We start from the raw sequence: 20,389 nt of genomic DNA, 5'->3' as shown, positions 1-20,389 counted from the left end.
ACTTATTTTGCACATGCACCATGTAACCTTGCATCTTTCAGCACAAACACCCCGAGGCTCACATGTTGTGGAGCATCAACGACCGAGTAGACCACCCTAGAGTTATTTTCAGGGCAAAGCATGACGTAATACCAGACAACATCGCACTTCCTACCCACTCCTCTTACCTGCATCAACACCTCGTTGAGATCCCCGGGGGCAAGACTGCTCACATCTGGTTGAGGAAGGGATCGATGACGCCCCCCGGCATCTTTTTGTCCCTTTATGTGTCAATAATTTAACCGGATGAATGTTGTATGAGTCTGTAATAATGAAGACCAGTTGTGTAATGGGTTTTTTGAGTGCGAGGGGTAAGACTGTTTCTGATGTGACACTGCATTTCTGTTCATATTTGAATCTTTGTAAGAAGTGCCTGTTTAATACAAGATTTGTTCTTTCCAAACCCGCTACATTGATTCCTTCCTTCATTGGTTTTACCTTGCCTACGTAATTAATAGAAGGGAAGTTGTGCCCCACTGATTCGCTCCACATGCAGAGCCAATGCCACACCTTTGGTTTCGCTCGTCCATACCACGATAAGTATTGTCCATACCACGATAAGATACCACATACCACGATAAGGTGGGATGTTGAGAGAATGTTTCCCCATCTGGGTGGGGCTACATCAACGGAAAGGTAACGCGAGTGTTGGAGCGGGGACGTTTACAGACCTTCTCAGATGGTGTCCATGGTTGCTCAGCAATCTGTCGGGTTGCGGACATATCCGTAGCTGTCGGCTTCAGGTCAGAGGTCAGGGAAGCTGGTGTGATCAGATCCCACAGGAGCCCACCTGTCGACCCCGAAACCGTAATAATATGTTGTGATCTTTTAAAAATGAGAAAGGCGAGCCAAGAAGGGTAATCCCACCACTGGGTGGGAGTTCCCAGAGCTCATGGTAATAATTGTGGTGATAACAGATTTACAAAAAACAACGTTTTGTATTTTTTTATTTGTTTTTGTTTCTGTGATTTGCAGGAAAGCAGTTTTCTCACAAGTTGCTTCTTCTTAATCATAACTCTCGGGTCTTCTTGGAGTTTCATTGATTCAGTTTGGAGAACCCACCCAGCGATGTTTGCCATTCCTCCCAAGAAGGAAGTAACCTTGTTTGAAAAGCTGTCCAGAATATGTTCACCGATCCCCGAAAAGGTGAGGAAAACGTTTGGGAGATGGAATGAGATGGATTTTGTTTTTGAATTTCTAAAATTGAATCAAATGAGAATTTAAGTGGATTTAGTTTTTTAACAGCGATCTTAAGCTCATCGAGGAGCTTGTACATTTAATCATGGGCAGGACAAAGACATGGGACATCGATATACTTTTCCATAAAACCGATATACAGTACATCAAGGATATTGATAGATGTTGGACAAACATGAACGGTGTCTGGGATTTGAACCTGGGTTCACTGCATCGTGATCAGCCATTGGCTCAGATGGAAACACGAACAGGTCAACCCTGGATCCATGGAAGCTAAACATTCCGGATGAGGATAACTCATCATGTCAGCTAAACATTCCTGATGAAAGTGAGTGCAGCAGACCATCCCCTTTCATGGGGGTTACGTTCTTGAAAAATCCCACGTTGACCAAAACCGCAATGCACAAAGTCAAGACCTCATGGGAAAAATTGGGTGAGGGGAACCAAGTCTAAAATTTATCGACTTTTTTGCTTCAACTACAGTCATAAAACATGAAATTGTACTTACTGAAGATGATGATGATGATGATGGGCGTTGGAGGTTTTTGAGATGACGTCATCATCCCTGGCTGAGGGTCGTCAGGGTCATCAAACTTTGTGAATGAAGAAGGTGATCTTTATCTGCTTTGCCTTGTGTTGCATGCTCCCATAGACCACTGTATAAGGTCCCATGACAGCGGCCATCTCGCACTTGAATATCAAACATCTCTCCATGAAGACGAACAAAACCTCTCAAGATATGGACCTCATTCTATTTATCCCAAGTGTTCTCTTTCACACTTCTCAACTTTATCTTATTTCCCCCTCATTTCAAAACAAACAAATATTTTCGCTTGAAAAAAAAAAATCATTCATTCTGCCTCTTATTTCCTTCCTTGGTTCATTCTTTATTTCTTCCTTTCTCATTACTTCCCAATTGAACCAACCTTCCTCATAATTTAATTAATTTGTTTCTTACTTTAAAAGCTTTTCCTAATACTTTATAAATTATCACTTGCCTTGTATCACGAAAACCCAACATCATCTTCATCTTCAGAACACCCCACATGTTCTTCTTCTTCATAACAATTTACTCTCACAAATACCCCACAATTAAAAGACTCGCAAAAATATCAATATCACGTGATATCAAACTAAATCACGAGATTACAATCCGTGTGGCACGATATCGAAAGGGCAACTGAGTTTGCGATTGAGCGCATTGTGGGGCTGTGAGGTGAGATTGAGTTGCGGGGTTGTGTATTCTTCCGCGTCAGACCGTGATAGAGCGAGGGACCCATTCCACGATCGGCACATTTTATCACGATAATTCAACGGAAATAACGGGAAAACGTGATGAGGAAACCTGTGTTTGGGGTGGGCCTGCTGTACTGTAACTTATCAGAGGAGCGCCTTACCACTGTTACTCATCAGTGATCACGGACAATTACAGTGTTTAAGGGGAACTACATTAAACATGGATTGATTATCACACTGAGCTGAAGAAACAACAAAGGGTTGGAAAGAGGTTTTTCTGTGTTTGTTTAACCCTTTGAACCCAAGAGGCTATTTTACCAGCCGTGATTCAAATCTCCATCAACCCCAGTGGCCTGTTTACCAGAAGTTATTCAATCCTCCATCTACCCAAGTGACCAGTTTACCACCCACTATTCAATCCTCCATCTACCCAAGTGACCAGTTCACCACCCACTATTCAATCCTCCATATACCCAAGTGACCAGTTTACCACCCACTATTCAATCCTCCATCTACCCAAGTGACCAGTTCACCACCCACTATTCAATCCTCCATATACCCAAGTGACCAGTTCACCACCCACTATTCAATCCTCCATCGTCCTGTTTAAATTAAAATGAGAAAAGCGATTTACATTGAATGAAAAAACAAATACCTAAATTTAACATTTCAAAATCAACCACAAGCATTGAAACAACAATAAATGATTGAAAAAATCGGTTTCAACATTAAAAATAGGTTTATTAGATCTACAAATATCAGAAATAACAGACAATATTAATGATATTTAAGAGACATTAAAAAGTTGAAAACATTCAATAATTAAACAAAAGATATGAAATTTATGACTGTGCTGTGCAGATTGGAGGCCATGATTGCTTCTGGCAAAACAATAATATTGTTGTGGTTACCAGATTCGCAAACCACCATTCAGGTCCCTTAGGTGAGGTATCTCGGTAAGTGCATGTGTAGTTAGGCCCAAACCCGTTGTCTAGTGGGAATACATGTCATTTATACGTGCTGCGACTCTTCAGGATAGCCGTTTTTCTTTTACTATCTTTATTTTGGACCAATCGCCACCATCACAACCACAACATCAACCAACGACCACAACCACCGCTTCACCACAACCGCCACGACCTTCACGCACACCTCACAACCGTAGCATCGCCACCGTTCTTGCCCCGCTGTGGGTACCGGTGTTGGACTCATGCAGAACGCGCGTCGAACAGCGTGTACAAAATCACGGATTTTCTGCTTCAAAAACGGATCAAAAACGACACACGCCCACTTTTTGCCGTCCAATCGGTGAGCGAGGGGCGATTTGGCCCCGCCTCCAGAACGATCGATATATGCAAATTTGTGGATCAAAAAGCCTTCACGCCCACTTTTTCTCGGGCCAACGGGGAGCGAGGTGAAAGGTCAAAGGGAGGGGGTCAAAGGCGAAGTTACGGGGGGATAAAAGGACGGTGTTCGTCAGTCAGAGAACGAGTCGCAAAGGAGAGTCAGCAGAACGGGAATGAGAGAGTCAGCAGAACGAGGTCGGAGAGTCAAGAAGAGGAGAGTCGGAAGCAGAGGGTCAAGACTTCGCGGGCGGTGGAGCTGCTCGTCGTGTGCGTTGGAGTCGGAACGGAGGGGACGGAGCTGTGGAAAGGCGGCGACACCAGACGAGGGGGTGCTCGCGTCGTGCAGGAAGCTGCACCCGAGGGAGGCCGACAGCGCGACCTGGCCGAGGTGGAGACGCTCGTCGCATATAATAAAGATCCTCTATACCCCGAGCATCAGCAACCCCCTCCTGTTTCCCCCCGCGCTGAGATAGTGCGACCAAGGGGGCCCCGTTCCCACCCCCTGCCAGGCACTGTCCACGAGGCCCGCGGGTTGCGGGGCCATCGCCGCTCCGCGTCTCATCACCAGACGGGTAGGCCCGACCCGGTCTCGGCCTCAGGCCTACCTCATTCTTGGGGGATTTCTTTTCCCTTGGTTTTGGGTATGTGTTGTCGGCGCCGTCTGTGAAGTAGAATTGTATAAGTGTTGCCGTGTGCTCGGTAGTCGGTATTAGCTCTGCACTGTGTTTTCACTTTTATGTTTGCTTTTTGTGTAAATGGAATTGTATTTGTGTGCTTCCCGTGTGCCGCGAATAAATGTGCTTTATTGTTGAACTGTTTCCCGCTTCGCTTCGTCTTTTTCCCCATTGAACCCCCATCTTGCTTCACGTGAAGGGTTGGTAGTGGGCTGAGTACGCCCGATAATTAATCGAACCGTCGAGGTCGACGATAACACCGCTCGGTTATTCTGATAGTACGGAACGGGTCGCTTAAGTGGCCCGTGTCCGAAGTCGACCTGCGGCGAGGTGCGATCGCCCGGTCTACCCTCCGCGTGGGTACTTAGGTAGTTCGAATTTGGCGAGCAACCCTATCCCACGCGGGGGCTGATTGGCTCGATCGCGGTGAGACCGAAAGGTCCACCCGTGACTGGTTCCCGGCGTTAGTCCGAGAGGGTCACGACTGGATTGTCCGTCCGGTGGGCGACGTGCCGCGATTCGAGTTACGTGGCCGTTCGCACGCCGGCGGGCGCGAAGACCGCAACAATATTGCTCCTTATTCTATTGTGATTTTAACAGTTCCAGTAGAGTAGGAATACTCGATAAATATACAGATTTGGATGAAAACTTGGTGGATAGGTTGGGTGTGTGACGACAAATTGAATGTATTTGGGTGAAGATCCGGATGTGGATACGACAAGTTTTTAAAATTGATTTGTCATTATGGAGAGAATCATGGGGCCAAAAATAATATCAAGAAAATTTTTCAAAAAGTTGTGGAAGAGTTTTGACAAAATGAGGTGGATGAGTTGGGTCGGTGACAAGAACAAGGTAATTGGATTTTGGTTCAGGTCCAGATTCAGATCTGGCCTATTAGTGGGATTCAGTTCCTAAACTGTTCAGCCTGGTGGAGGTGTGTGTTCTACCAATTGCCATACACTGCCCAAAACAAAATTATTCATGAGAAAGTATTTTCTTAAATTTTTTTTTTAAGTACATTTATCTTTTTTTCCTTAGCCACTCCAGTGTAGCTTTGGCTGAGTACATCGTGTCGTCGTGCTGAAAGGTGAACTTCTGTCCCAATTTCAGCTTTCTTGCAGAGGGCAGCAGGTTTTCCTCTCATATTTTTCTGTATTTTGCTCCATCCATTTTCCCTTCTATCCTGACAAGTGTCCCAGTCCCTGCTGAGAAACATCCCCAAAGAATGATGCTGCCACCACCATGTTTCACAGCAGGGATGGTCTTCTTTGGTTGATGTGTTGGGTTTAGGCCAAACGTAACATTTTCCATTTTAGCCAAAAAGTTCCATCTTGGTTCTGTCAGACCACAAAACGTTTTGCCACATATCTTCAGAATCTCCAGAGTGTTTTTTTGCATACCTCAAACTGGACTCGAGATGGGCTTTTTTGAGTCATGGTTTCCTTCTTGCCACACCACCGTACAGGCAAAACTTGTGGAGTGCTTGGGATATTGTTGTCACATGCACATAGTGAACATTCTTTGCCATACAGGCCTGGACCTCTTTCAAAGTTGCCATTTTCCTCGTGGTGGCCTCTCTGATCAGTCTCCTCCTGACTTGGTCACCCAGTTTGGAGGGACGGCCTGATCTCGGTAGGGTCGTGGTGGTACCATGTGCCTTCAACTTCTTAATGATTGTCTTGACTGTGCTCCAGAGGTCTTTTTAAAGCTCCATGGTGCTCACGGTTGAGTCTTTGCTGTGAAATTCACTCCCCAGAAGAGTAAACCTCCAGGAACAGCTCATTTTGTTCTGAAATAATCAGAATCACTACAGTTTAACACAGGTGGAGGCCAATTAGCTCGGTATGTGATTTTGAAGGTGATTGGTTACACCTGAGGTAACTTACAATTGCTATTATAAGTGGGGGCGGGGGAGGGGGTGGACACTTATCCAACCAAGATATTCTTATTTTGTATTTTTTATTAATTTTCTGAAATTTGTAGAATTTGTTTTGCACTTGGAAGTTGTGGGTTACGATGTGTTCATGAAGGTGGAAAAAGTCTCATATTTAATGTAATTTAATTCCAGGCTATAAGGAAACATAAGGTGAAAAATTTGAAAGGGGGTGTGGACTTTCTATCGGCACTGTATATTGACTCGGCTCTAATTCTTGTTTTTTATGCTTTGTCTACACAGGAGAAAAGCTTCTACGAATGGTTTCACACGGAAGCACCAGCTGGTTATCGAGCAAACTCCACCGAATGGATTTTGATCAGTAACTTCATTGTTTTCATCATGGTGGTGCTGGTGATGTTGCTCATGTGGCTACTGGTTATCCCTTTCCTGCTTTGGTTTTGGGAAAAGTGTCAAAGGAGACTTCTGGTAAGACATCATGATGAATGGCGATGATAAGTGTATTTCACTAAACATTCCCGATGCAGTGAGATATGAACGATAGAAAGCAGGATTTAGTATAATGTAAGGAGTGATAGATGTATACTGTGCAGCACGAGGAGTAAAGGTAACAATGATAACTAACCTGTGTGAAAATTGCATTATAATAAAACAGGGAAGCTGATTTTCAGGATGTGAATAAATTGTTAAAAGTTTATTCATTGTTGGTGAAAATTTACAAAACAAAGATCAGATGGAAGTGAGGGTTTAAAATTATTTTATTTTATTTTTTGGATACATGATCAAGGCTCATGGAAGGGGAAAAAATGGAAAGGGGGAAACACCAACAGCAGAGTTGATGAATGATATTAAGGAGAGGGGAGAAGAACATGTGGTGGTGAACAAGCTGCACACAAGTTGAGTGAAACACAGGAAGAGAAAGAACGGGAAGGTTGGGATGAAACAGAAAAGGAAAAATAAAACAACCAACAAATGGTTAGAGGTAAAGGAGATGGAGAGAAATTACAATAACCTGGAAAAAGGGAAGACTTGGGAATGGGATCATTTGGGGGAAGAAAGAGATCGTGAGTTTAGATGGGGGTTGATCTGAGATGGTGGTGAACAGCTGTCTTAAAGCCATGGAGGGAAGAATGAGATTGAAGAGGATGTGGATGTTGGTTCCACAGGCAGGACCAAATGATTGGAGTTGAGCAGTGATCTTGGATTCAGGTCATTTCACCAGAAGGGGGTTGATGGTGGACCGTGTGAGCCTTGCAGAAACCTGGAGTGGGGGAGAGGGGGTACAGAGCACTGAAAGAGCAGAGGGTACAAGACAAGAAAGGAGGCAGTGGAAGACAGAGAGACCACTGACTTGTCTGTGATGGGAAAGTGATCAGCCCATATGAATCAGCTTTGTCATGGGAGATTCCATTAATCTTAAAGGCTTTGGTTTCATGGCATCAAGCTGAGCAAGGTGTGAGGCAGGTGTGCCAGCTCAGAGGGGATTAGCAGTACTCCATTAATCATCAGATGAAAACTCCTATCCAACTCCAAGGCTATCGTGTGATAAGAAAGGACTTTGTACGATGGAGAATGCCCAGTCGGCGACTGGCTTTGGAGGCCACCTTTGTTGGCTGTGGTGAGAGGAATCGGCTGTGGTGCCATTTGACCAGAAGGAAGGGATGGAAGGGGGGCAGGGATGGAAGGGGAGCATACTCCAGAGAAAGATTTAACAATTTGCTCCACCAGGTTTTGGAGGAGGGAGATTCGTTTAAAAGTTCAATCTAGACATTGGACAGATGGTGATTTTTGCCTCTCCTGGGAGTGGACACACTCTTCTTGCGGGCTTTGTGGAATGAGTTGAGATTGCCTTCGTCAGGTTTTCTTTCCAGGAAGAGAAGGGAAGTTGTTTCAGAGCAAGTGCCTCACCACAGGAGTCAGTGTGCATAAACATTGCCATTCACATGATTCTATTGCTGAGAAACATTGCATTATCCAGGTGTAGCAATGGTTGATGATCATCAAGAAAATTTAATGGAAGATGAAGAAGGAACCTAAATAAGTAAAGAGAAAAGATGGAGTCATCAAGCGGAACCTGGATAGGATTTGGGTTTCAGCCACTACTCCACCACCCTCAAACCTGTCCATGTCCAGCCAAGTGAGCCTTTCAGAAAAATTTCTGCAAAAATTCACTTCTCCTTCAAAAGATGGATAATGAAGGAGAGGAATATGGAGGTGAAAGAGAAGAAAATGCCAGAATTAGAATGACTAAAAGAATGATAAAAATATATAAACAAAATAAAATTTAGAAAGAAATATGAAAGGAACAAAGAACAAAGATGTCTGAGAGAACCCAGACAGATAGATTTCAGTAGTTACTCCCCAGCTCAAATGCAGCAACATGTACAACCGACCACAGGTCCGTCAGTAGGGGAACACAGTTCACGCAACATCAGGAGAGGAGATTGGGACCATACATTGTGCAGAGCATTTGTGCTGCTGAAGCAGTCTCTTTGGCTCTTGGGCACAATCCGAGATGGGACACCACTCCAACACAGTATACCAGCATGATGACATTCATTTTCCCAACCTCAGAAGGATGACAGGCCGAGTTAACCCTACCTGGTGTTAACTCAACAGCTGAGCAGGATTTGAACTCATGACCCTAAGATCCAAAGCCCACCACTCCAACCTTTAAGCCAACACCAGGCAGACAGCCCAAGGATATTTTACAAACTTAATGAAACAGAAGACCAAGAAGGAACCCGAAGAAGTCAAAAGCAAAGACGGCGTCATCAGGAGGAACCTGGATAGGATTCGGGTTTCAGCGGCTACTCCACAGTCCTCAAACACATCCAGGCGCAGCCAAGTGAGCCTTACAGAAAAATTCAGTCCTGCAGATGTACAACATAAATGTCTTGATGCCCCCCACAATCGCAAGTCCTTTCTTCCACACGGTGGTGTAGTTCTTCTCTCATGTCATCAATTTTTTACTTGCCAATACATGACTCGATGAGGCAGTGAGACGTTAACCAAACTTCACACCCACCGCCCTTTCCTTGGGCTTGCAGAGGCTGAGCTCCAACAGGTTTTTGGCATCAACCGCATCCTCTGTGGTCGATTCATTCAGCCACGCAACCACAGCTCTCACTATATATAAGCATGTCATCTCTGTTGCTGGAGATGCCTCTCCCACCTCAACATCTTTCTGCTTTAATTTTAGCTGGTCACTACTCCAAGTAGGCTATCATAGACTCAGGTAACACAGGAGGAGCGAACCAATCACCATTTTGTGGCAGGGTCTGTGCAGCCACTGTACAATCCTCTTGACATGCTGAGTCAGGATCATCTGGTGCCCCAGCTCCTTGTGCCCCAGCTCCTTGTGCATTACCAGTGAGCAGGTCATAGTTTGCATCCGGCCGGCACTGGGTTTAAATCACACCCATCAGGAAAGCAGTATCTGCATCAACTTTGTCTATTGGCACCTTCTATTCTGTGTTGCCAATGAACAGCATGTCACTGAACTTCTCAAAGTACTCGTTCTCCCCCATCAAGTCCTCTTTAATCCCAAGTCTGTATCCCTCAAGACCTGCACACAAGAGCTCCCAACCATCCCTATTCACTCGTGTCATCTGTCCTCTGACTGCAACACAGGAAAGGATAAAGACTGCTCAAAATGCAGAAATTTTTTGCAGGCAACAAATGTTTCTCTTCAAGACATGATTCAATTCCTACTCTGTGTCAGACACCTCTATCTTGGGGACACATGTCATCACCACGAAGCCAGCACTCACTTTGTGATCTTTGCAGTTGCAAGAATCATCTGTCCACACTTTCCTCCAGGACTCTCAATGTTCTGGTCGAGCGGAACATGCTCCCATACTTGACCGACCCTCGGAATCAGTTGTGTGGGTGTGAGTAGGGTGAATATACTGGTTCTAGCTCACTTTTCCCCATGTAAATGAATGGGGGATTTTCACCGATTCCCTTTTTTTTCCCCTAAAAATAAACCCCCTTTTTATCCGTTTTTCCCTGCTGTGCAGGGGTTTGGCTTTTTGTGGGGCAATGTTTTATGGTCGGATGCCCTTCCTGGACGCCTCTTACAACACAGGGATATGGTACACCTATTCTAACCGGGGCATACACCAGGACCAGTACACTGGTACTCACTTCGCCGACCTCGGATGGATGACAGGCTGAGTCAACCCCCTGGTGTTAACTCAGCAGCTGAGCGGGATTCGAACTCGGGACACTGGGATCCCAAGCCGCCACCCTAACCACTAAGCCAACACCAGGCTTTGTGTATATATAACCAGGCTATCCCAAGGTATATTTATTTGTCTCCCCTTTTAACCTGGAGGTTGAACAGCTCACTCATTGAACCTATAAAGATTTGTTCATTCTCAAATTCCTTCAATAGTTTAATTTTCTTTGCACAATAATCCCCATCTAAAATATTGACAAACAAAACATTTGAATCTTTATATTTTTTAAGATACCCCTTTTGTGCCATTACGAAATGATAAACTTCTCTTAATGATCTTGTTTGTCCACCTCCTGAGCCACATATCATTTTGAGATTATAGTAAATTGTTTTTTCATTGTTCAATTGATAACCATCAAAGTTTTCAGTCCATTCAAGGATATTCATTTTTTTCTTTACATCCTCTAACTTACTACTTTTTAAATTGATTCGCTTATTTGTTTTATTTACCTTTGTTTTAGTTATTTTTTCAATAAGACTCATTTGATATTTTTCACATTCATTATGTTTTCCATTTATATACCAAGACTGAGATTTTCTCCACTCTTTAGTTTGATTAATACTTGGTTTAACCATTTATATATTGCGAAAAAATGCGGCGGGAACCCTTAAAAAACCCTAACCCATCTTCCCATCGTTAAAACGCAATCTATTTTATACACTCTATCATACAATATCCATATGGAACACAATCTATTCCATTATCTAAAATAAATCTCTTATCATCAAAGGCTCCTAATGCCTTTTTATTTACTTCTTCACTATATATGTTATGTTTATAACTTCTTATTGTACTCATTTTCCTATATTCTTCTTTCTTATTCATCAAACAATTATAATAATTTCTAAAAGTTATTGATTTCTTTATTATATATTTCTTTATTCCCTTTAACCTCTGATCAATCTGATCACCATACTTATAAGCATATGCCTTTGCTCTCAATCCAATAAACTCACTCATTACTTTTCCACCCAACTCATCCTTAAACTTACCAATAACCTTTTCATTCTTTTTGGAAAATAACTCACTCTTCTTGCTGAAATTACTTGTATCATATACTCCAATATTTTTCCTCATATCTTTATAAACATCATCAGTTTTTATATCTAGGATAAAACTATCAGTGTCCATATACAACAATGAAACATTTTCACCATACTCTTTCTTTAAGTCATTATACAAATAATCATACATCAATATCTTTGATAAATCAAGAACTGCTGCTCCAATATAAATTGGTTTATCCATTACAATACTTTCCTTTTTCATATGAATTGCAGAAAAGTTCTCTGAAAAAACCTCTTCTCTCTCAAAACTTGGTTTATTTATCAATCTCGAAGCTTCTTTCCAAGATGTTGCAAATCTAATGTTTTGCCTGTTTCTAACATTTTCCATAGTCTTTCCAAATACAGCATTATTCATTAATTTATAAAAGTCCCCTTCAAATTTTACTTTTGTATTTGCTCTCATATCTGTATTGAATTGAATATACTTTTTCACCCAAGGACTTTGTTTAAATTTTAAAACTCTATGAATTTTAGCTACTCTCAATCCTTCTCTCAAAAACTGTTTTAAGCTTCTCTGATGCAAAACATATCCCTCTTTATCATAGAATGTTGTTAATAACTTTTCTGTTGATTTACCTTTAATATTAAAACTTTTATGATAATCACTTAACCATTCTTTCTTTGGGGTTTCTTTCTCACATGCAAAAGGAAGATCTTTATGCTTATTATGAAGATCACTCGGGTACCTCAAATCAACTTCAAAATAATAACCTTCTTCTTCGTCATTCAATTCCTCTTGAGAAGAAATAACAATATTCATCAAAGCCTTTTCATAATCCTTTTCTTCCACCCACTCTAATTTACCATAAGGCAGAGATTGAGACATTGCCCATCCATACAAATTATTAGCATCAAAATACATCAAATAATTACTATCTTTTTCACTATCATAATTTGGAAGATATTTATTATTTGCTTTAGCATATCTTTTTGAACATACTTGTGATATTCCACCTCTCTTGGACTTCTCAATCATCAAAAGCATATCAACATCACTGATTAAATCTATATCTTGTTTTGTCATTTTCAACATTGCACTCCAAGCTAAACCAGGAGCTGTGAAATAGTGGGCAGGGTCTAATCCATAACAATTTTTATTTTGACAGAGTGATCTAAAAGCTTCAAACACATCAGCTAACAATAAAACATCTGTTTTTAGATATAAATCATGATATTCTCCAAGGTTCTTTATCTTAAATAATTTCCATATTTCTTGTGCGTGTTTATATTCCTTATCACTTATCTCTTCTTCATAAAGGTTATTATAGAAACTTTCTTTTGATGGAAGTTGTGTTTCTTTAAATCTCATAAATGAATCCATATAATCATAAGGATAAATTCCCTTACTTGTAAGAATTTTCTCCTTACTTTGAATTTCATTCCTTGTTTGAATTTCCTCTCTCGTAAGAATTCCTTCTTTAATCAGAATTTCATCTTTAATCAGAATTTCCTCTTTAGTTAGAATTTCATTCATTGTTCGAATTTTCTTTATAATTAGAATTTCATCTTCAGTTAGAATTTCTTCATTAATTAGAGTTTCCTCTTTACTTTGAATTCTCTCTTTAATCTGAATTTCCTCTTTAGTGAGAATTTCCTTTTTTGGAAAGAATGAATTAAGATTTGGAAAAGAGTCCGTGGAGCTTAGATTTGATGCGAGGTAGGCCAGTGGTGTTCCCATAAACTTGTAAGAATCTAGAAACCTAATACGAGTTAAAGGTTTTGTAAATATCATTTTTGTAAATGAAATATACTTTTGACTTGTGTTTGTTATGGCAGAAATATTCCCTGGTGTTTTTGAAAGTTCATTTATAAATAGATGTGTATCATAGTTGGCGCTGTTGTGAAGAAAGACTGGAATAAAAGAAGGTAATTTATAATTAAGATTACAACAGGAATGAGCGGGACCTCTATATTTACCAGTAAGATGACAATGATCCCTAACTTTAGACTCCTTAATTTCCCCCTCACAAATATGACAGATATTGTTCTTTCTAAATTCTAATTTTTCTTCTTTGGTTAATTTCATCGGTTCATTTGTTTCTTTCATTAATTTAGTGAGTCTTATACAATCCTTTTCTAATCGTTTTACAAACTCTTGTGAAGCTTTTTTTCCACGATAAAGTTCAAGTTTGTTATACTTTTCTCCAACAGATGATTTGATATAATAACAGAAACCACAAGGAATATGTTTTTGATATTTATTTGTATATGATTCCTTTGGATTAGGAGAAGTAGTATTTATCTTTTTAAGGATACATTCAAAATCAGCGTATATCACAAATGGGTGCATGATAGATTTATTATAATCTTCAAAAGAAATCTTTTCACCAGGTTTAGGCATTGTAATTACAGCTGATTTATGATTACTACAATATTTTGAATGTTGTTCTAATCGTTCTTTTGTATGAAATGAATTAAGACATCGCTTACAAGGATATATTTTGTTTGCTGTTCTGAATACCTGAGAAGAGATTAATCTTGATAAATTATTGATGTATGTGTAATGTGAATTCTTTCCAACACTAAAATATAAAAGATCAATGTGTGTTTCTTCATTTTTATAGTTGTTTGAAATTTTTAATATTTGAACTTTGTTTGTATCCGTTAATCCATATACATTAATAGAAAGATTATTCTTTATCTCAAATTTAGGAATATCTGTTAGTGGCATTGGGAATTTAAAATCTTTAATGTCCAAGGTATTCTCATATTTCATATATTGTTTTACTCTTTCTGAATTACATTTTGGTGGATGAAAGTGAGCAAGAACAGACCAGAGAAAACATTTATTATCATTGTTCTTAATATTAACAACTGCCTTCTTTAGTATTATTTCTTTTGGTAATTCAATATAAGAAGAAGCTTTAAGAGGGTTTGATTTTAGAATGTGTATATCTAAAAAGATGATTTTTTTAATATTGAATCCACTTCCTACCACTGTATTATCAACATCCTCCTCTTGTCTTGATAGTTCTTCATAAACCCCACTATTCAAAAAATCTTGAAATGATGTTATAAAATGAAGATCTGTTCTCATATAAGGAGTTTGTTCTTCATCTTGTCTTTTCATATTCATTTTCACTCCCATATAAAACTTTAAAGTTTTCATTTCTTTTAATGTCTTTTTAATAAATTTTTCAACATCGGGTTTCACTATTACAATTGATTCAGCTATTGATGATGGACCGGGTTCTCCAAATTGAAAAATCCTTATTTTTATATGCCCTTTAAATGCCCCATCAGTGTTTTCAATATAATAGTCTCCCTTTACTTTAAACTCATTTTTCTTGTGTTTTTGTGATTGAAGATGTTTATTATAACTACTCTTCAAAACATCCTTTGAACAGATATCACAATGTTTTATTTCCAACTCAAGAGGAGATATTTTATGAAACAGATTAAATGTGTGTTTGTTGGTTCGGAGGTGTTTTCTATAATGTTTATATTCGTGATTACAAACATCGCAGTATGTTGTATTCACCATATTTATATAATAAATCTTTGCTTAAACTAAAATTTTCTTGATGAAAATTTCGTTTATTTTACAGGTGAATCTGTGCTTAAAACCATTTTATTCTCCAACTTTCACTTAATAAATACAATGTTTCAAGACACAAAAGACAAGTTTCAATCAATCTCTTCATTTGTTAAAGATACTGAGAAATATGTCAAGGATGTAAAATTGAACAAAGATAAATATAACAACTATTGGGTAAAAACTATTATGGTAAATAATATGAGTTCTTCAATTTCCTTCAGTGGAAGGGCTTTTAGTATACCTGGTAGAACATCAATTAAAGTATCTCTAACAAAAGTTTCTCCTCTCCTTCTAGTAATATATTCAAAACTAGAAAAAGCAATGAAACAAGAAAAAGTATCAAAAAACAAAAACCTTATGGATGAAGCTTTAGAAAGAAAAGATAAGACCATCTGTAATATGCAAGGAGAAATTTGTATTTTTTTCAACAACCCTAAAGATGTAAATCCTGATGAAATAAAGGATGTTAATATATCAGGTGAAATGACATTTCGTTCAATAGTAATTAACGATCATTTTAAAATTACCTTTAATATAAAAAATGTTGTCGTTGAATCTGATAATGAAAAAAAGTATATCGATATCGATGGTAATATACAACTGAAAGTATAGATGAATTTCAGTTTAAGTAAAGTTTTACTTTATAAATATGCTAGACTTTCCTGATTCTCCATATGACAAATTTGAGAATTGTCCTGCGTGTGAAAGACGGGGATTAAACACAGAGTCAAAAGCTTATAAACAATGTATATTCTGTGATTATCTTCTAATTAATGATCATAAAAAATATAAAAAGGAAAATAATTCTTTTAGATTTACACCAAAAATGAATTACTTCACAAGATTGATTAGAGAAATGAATGTAAAGTATGAGGGTGATAACACACCTTTCCTTACAAGGGAAGAAACTGAACGTATAAGAGAAATGTTCAAAGGATTGTTGTTGTATATTATTCATGGATGTAATTTTCAGGGAAATATCAACACAAGATATTGTATAAATAAAATAATGGATTATCTTGAAATTAAACCTGAACTTAGGATAAAATATAGAGTTTCTAAAAAAGCCAATAATAAATTAAATAACCTGTTTTTCAAATATATAAATGAATGATTTTTTACCTATTTGGGAAAATAAGATAAAATTTAACAACCATAAAAATCTACCAAATTCATTAAGATGTCTCATAGTTGGTTCAAGTGGATGTGGAAAAACCTGCTTACTTTTAAAAATGCTCCTCACTCCCAACTTTTTAGATTATGATAATTTAATAATTTTCACAAAGTCGAGTTTTCAACCAGAGTATCAACTACTCTCACAAGGTTTTAATGCTGGTCTTCAAAAAGAAGATATAATTGGTTTATTTAAACGTCAAAAAAACCTAAATGATTATAACATTGAAGATATAATTCAACTATTTTGTGATACACAGAGATGTAAAAAGAAATCAAATCCTATAACTTGTATTCTTAGTGATAATACGGATGATATACGGTCTCCCCAAGATTTGGATAAATCAAAAAAGAACCTCGTTATCTTTGATGATTGTGTTAATGAGAGAAACCAAACGGTAATGGACAGCTACTACACAAGAGGGAGACATTCTTCTTGTAATTGTATTTATCTTAGTCAATCGTACTTTCAACTTCCTCGTCATTCCATCAGAAACAATGCTAATACTTTTATTTTATTCAAGTTAAATTCAATAGATATCAATAATTTTTGGAGAGATAATTGTTCTACATTATGTAGTAAAAAGAAATTTGAGGATTACATGAAGCACACGACTGAAAAATATAAATATATTGTTGTGAAAGAAGATGAGATATTAAGGGATATATTTTTTGTTTTATAAACAATTACATATATAAATGCCAACTATTATTATAAATCTTGTGGGTAAATCTGCTTCTGGAAAAAAACTTTCATAAATCAAGGTTCTTGTGTAGTACAAATGAGAATATTGTAAATTTACTTAAAAAACACCCCGTGATACGCATTGTATCAACAACAACTAGAGCAATAAGACCTGGAGAAGTAAAAGGTGAAGATTATCACTCTATTTCAGTGGAGGAACATATGCGATTGAGGAATGAAGGCCAAATGTTTGAGGAGGTTTCTCTTGGTACAACAAAATATTCACATTGTAAGAGTGAGTTAAGGAAACTAAAATCTGGTGGTGTTGGGATATTAGAAAGTAATCCAGAAGGAACAAGACAAATTATTAAACATCTGAGTGGAGTGAAGATTTTATCATTCGGTTTTGATGTTGATGAAGAAACTCAACGCAAACGTATGAAAAGCAGAGATGCAAGTATTAGTGAAGAAGAAATTACAACTCGCATTAATGTTAATAAAGAATTTGATAAAATATTTAAAGAAAAGGATTTATTTGAACACATCTACTTGAATGATGAAGAAAAGGAAAATTTCCCTGTTGATCTTTGCAATTCATTAAATGATATTTTACAATAAATAAATGGATGCAAAAGAAAGAGCAAGAAGATTTAAGGAACATCAAGAGTTGGTTTCAAAAGTTGTAAAACAACAGGAAGACATAAAGAAGAAACGCAGACAGAAACTAACGGGCGAAGAAGCATTTGAAAGAAAACAAGATAAATTTTTTAAACCACTTTTAAAAACTTCCCAAGAAAAAATGAAAGATGTTTCCACAGTTCCCACAGTAGAATATACTCCCAGAAAGCTTCAAATGTTAAAAGCTTTCAGTCAAATGACGGAGGAAGAATTAGAGCATATTGGAGAATTAGAATATCATGATGAAGAATTATTTCAACAACTGGAAGAGATTAATCAACCCCCTGATTATATTGTGAATGCTGTTAAAAACAATGAATATTCAGCGGATTCAAAAACCAAAGCAGGACTCATTCCAACAGAACAACCAGCAATATTTCATCTTGTTCAAGAAAAGGTATTGATATTTAATGATGAATTAAGGTACTTGGGTTCTGCTCAACCCCCTGTTAAACTAACTCCGAGATTAATGTTTCTTCTCACAAAAGATGGAAGACAAGGTTCAACTGTGAGGGATGAATCAAAGTATATTGATAAACCATTGGATATGGAAAATAATGATGATAGAGTATATATTGATCTGCTGAACACTCCAAATTATAAGGTTATTCTTTCTGGTAAAAGTAGGAAGAATGAGAAGGAGAAACACATTATTCAGGCTTTAAGTATCCTTGGTTCAGGTGTTAGTTTTCTTCCAAATGACCCATCGCAATTAGTTAATAGACTGTTATTGTTGTTAGGCAGTAAGAAGGCTGGAAATAACAATTGTTTTAATGAAGCATCAGCCATTTTAGACCAGTTGATGAACATGAAAATAATGAATAAATATCAATATAAAGACATTTTATCTCATATTAAATAAGATGAGAAGCACAATCCTTAGTTTCAATTTCACAACAAGCGACCACACATCTTCATTCCCATACCCACTACAACTTGACACAACAAAAGAATATGAGGCATCTTTATTGTTCATGGAAACTTATAATACCTTATTTAATATAACCGAGAAAAATGACAAGTTTAGTTATAATCCGGGAGGTGGATACAAAACGATAACAGTCTCACCCGGAGCAGATGAGATTTCTCAAATATCTTCCGAAATTGCTCGTCTTATGAAAGAACAGGGTGATGAACCAAAAAATATTGTTATAAACATTCAAAAACATACTTCAAAATCAACGATTAAAGTTAAAAATAACTACAAGGTTGATTTCACAATTGATAAATCATTTAGAGAGTTATTGGGCTTCTCCTCAAAAAAGATTGAAACTAATGGGACGTTTTACAGTGATAATGTCATTCAAATATCCTCAGGAATAAATTCGGTGTTAATTCACTGTGATTTGATTGATGGTGCTTATAATGATGGGAAAAAAAACAAATACAATATTTTCATTCAGCGCATACTCAAACCCAATTGGTTATAAATTCAATATGGAACCCAAAAATTTGGTTTATCTGCCTGTGTCAGGAAAAACCATACACAGAGTAAATTTTCGGATCACCGACCAAGATAATCGTATGATTTCTTTTAATGGAGAAGTTATATCTATCAGAATTCACCTACGTGAAGTTTTCCAATAAATAAATACGATGGTTATTGTGAGGAAACACGAGTTGGGAAAATATAAAATAATTACAGGGGATGGGATGTTCCTTTCCCCATACTACAAGGGTGAAGGTATGTATCTTGGTAGAGGATACTATAAACCTAAGAGACAAAGGGGTGTTGGACATCAATTTAGAGGAGATGGGATAATTGATACTCTAATGGGTATTGGTTCAACTATTCTTAAACATAAAGGTCTAATTGGTTCAACTGCTTCTGCTGTGGGAAATGTCGCAGGTGCTGTAAAGAGTATAAAAGATGCTCAGAAAGAATCTCATAAATTACAAGCAATAAAAGAAATTAAGAAAGGCAAAACTCAGTTGTCCCCCCAAGAACGACAGAAAATAATTCAAATACTTGGATCAGGGTTTCAAAAGTTTTAACATCTTTTTTCCGAAATAAATACAAGTATGGAAGCAATTGATAGTATCTATGATTTGGATGATACTATTATTATCTCAAACTCCACTAAAAAATAAGATTACTTCAAGGTAAATGCAATAACTGGAACAGACTGGAATACGAATGGTACAAAAAGTTTTGAAATAAATAATCAACAAACCTATTTGAATCTCTCCGAAAGTTTCTTGTTGTGTAAATTTAAATTCACTAAAGCTGGGAATAACACAAACGCTACACTTGTAAATGATTTCTTCTGGAAAATGTTTGATAGTGTGCGTTTGTATATTGGAACACAAGAAGTTGAAGCGGTTGATTATGTCTCTGCTGTATCTGAAATGATAAAATTTACACTCTATACATTCAGTGATAGAATGGGAAAGGGGTCTGTCGAAGGTTTTATTCCTGATATGTCAACGGGAACAAACACAGACCCTGGATATATTCAAAGGAAAGGAGCGTATAATGATGATACAAAAGCAGAAAATAGTTTTACTGTGGCGGTTCCTCTTAAAGGTATATTTGGATTTTGTGATCATGATAAAGTTTTGTATGGTCTTAAAATTAGATTTCAACTACAAAGGAATGATAATGAAAATCGATTGCT

At 37.8% G+C, this 20,389-nt stretch overlaps 1 protein-coding gene across 1 annotated transcript in view; it reads left to right on the top strand.

Moving 5' to 3' along the window:
• Positions 1-1,107: 1,107 nt before the first annotated feature.
• LOC147011227 (uncharacterized) overlaps positions 1,108-20,389 on the top strand; it is a 40,647-nt gene continuing 21,365 nt past the window's right edge. The window contains exons 1-2 of the mRNA XM_085859030.1: positions 1,108-1,185; positions 6,669-6,854. Coding sequence (XP_085715156.1) covers positions 1,108-1,185; positions 6,669-6,854 — 264 coding nt within the window. The remainder of the gene's footprint in view (positions 1,186-6,668; positions 6,855-20,389) is intronic.

This window comes from Eptatretus burgeri, chromosome 16 (assembly GCF_056783735.1).
Source record: "Eptatretus burgeri isolate ZD-2024b chromosome 16, Ebu_testis_v1, whole genome shotgun sequence".
NCBI classification, from domain to species: Eukaryota; Metazoa; Chordata; class Myxini; order Myxiniformes; family Myxinidae; genus Eptatretus; species Eptatretus burgeri.
The sequence above is the reverse complement of the archived record's forward strand: the minus strand, read 5'-3'. Positions and strand labels throughout refer to the sequence as shown.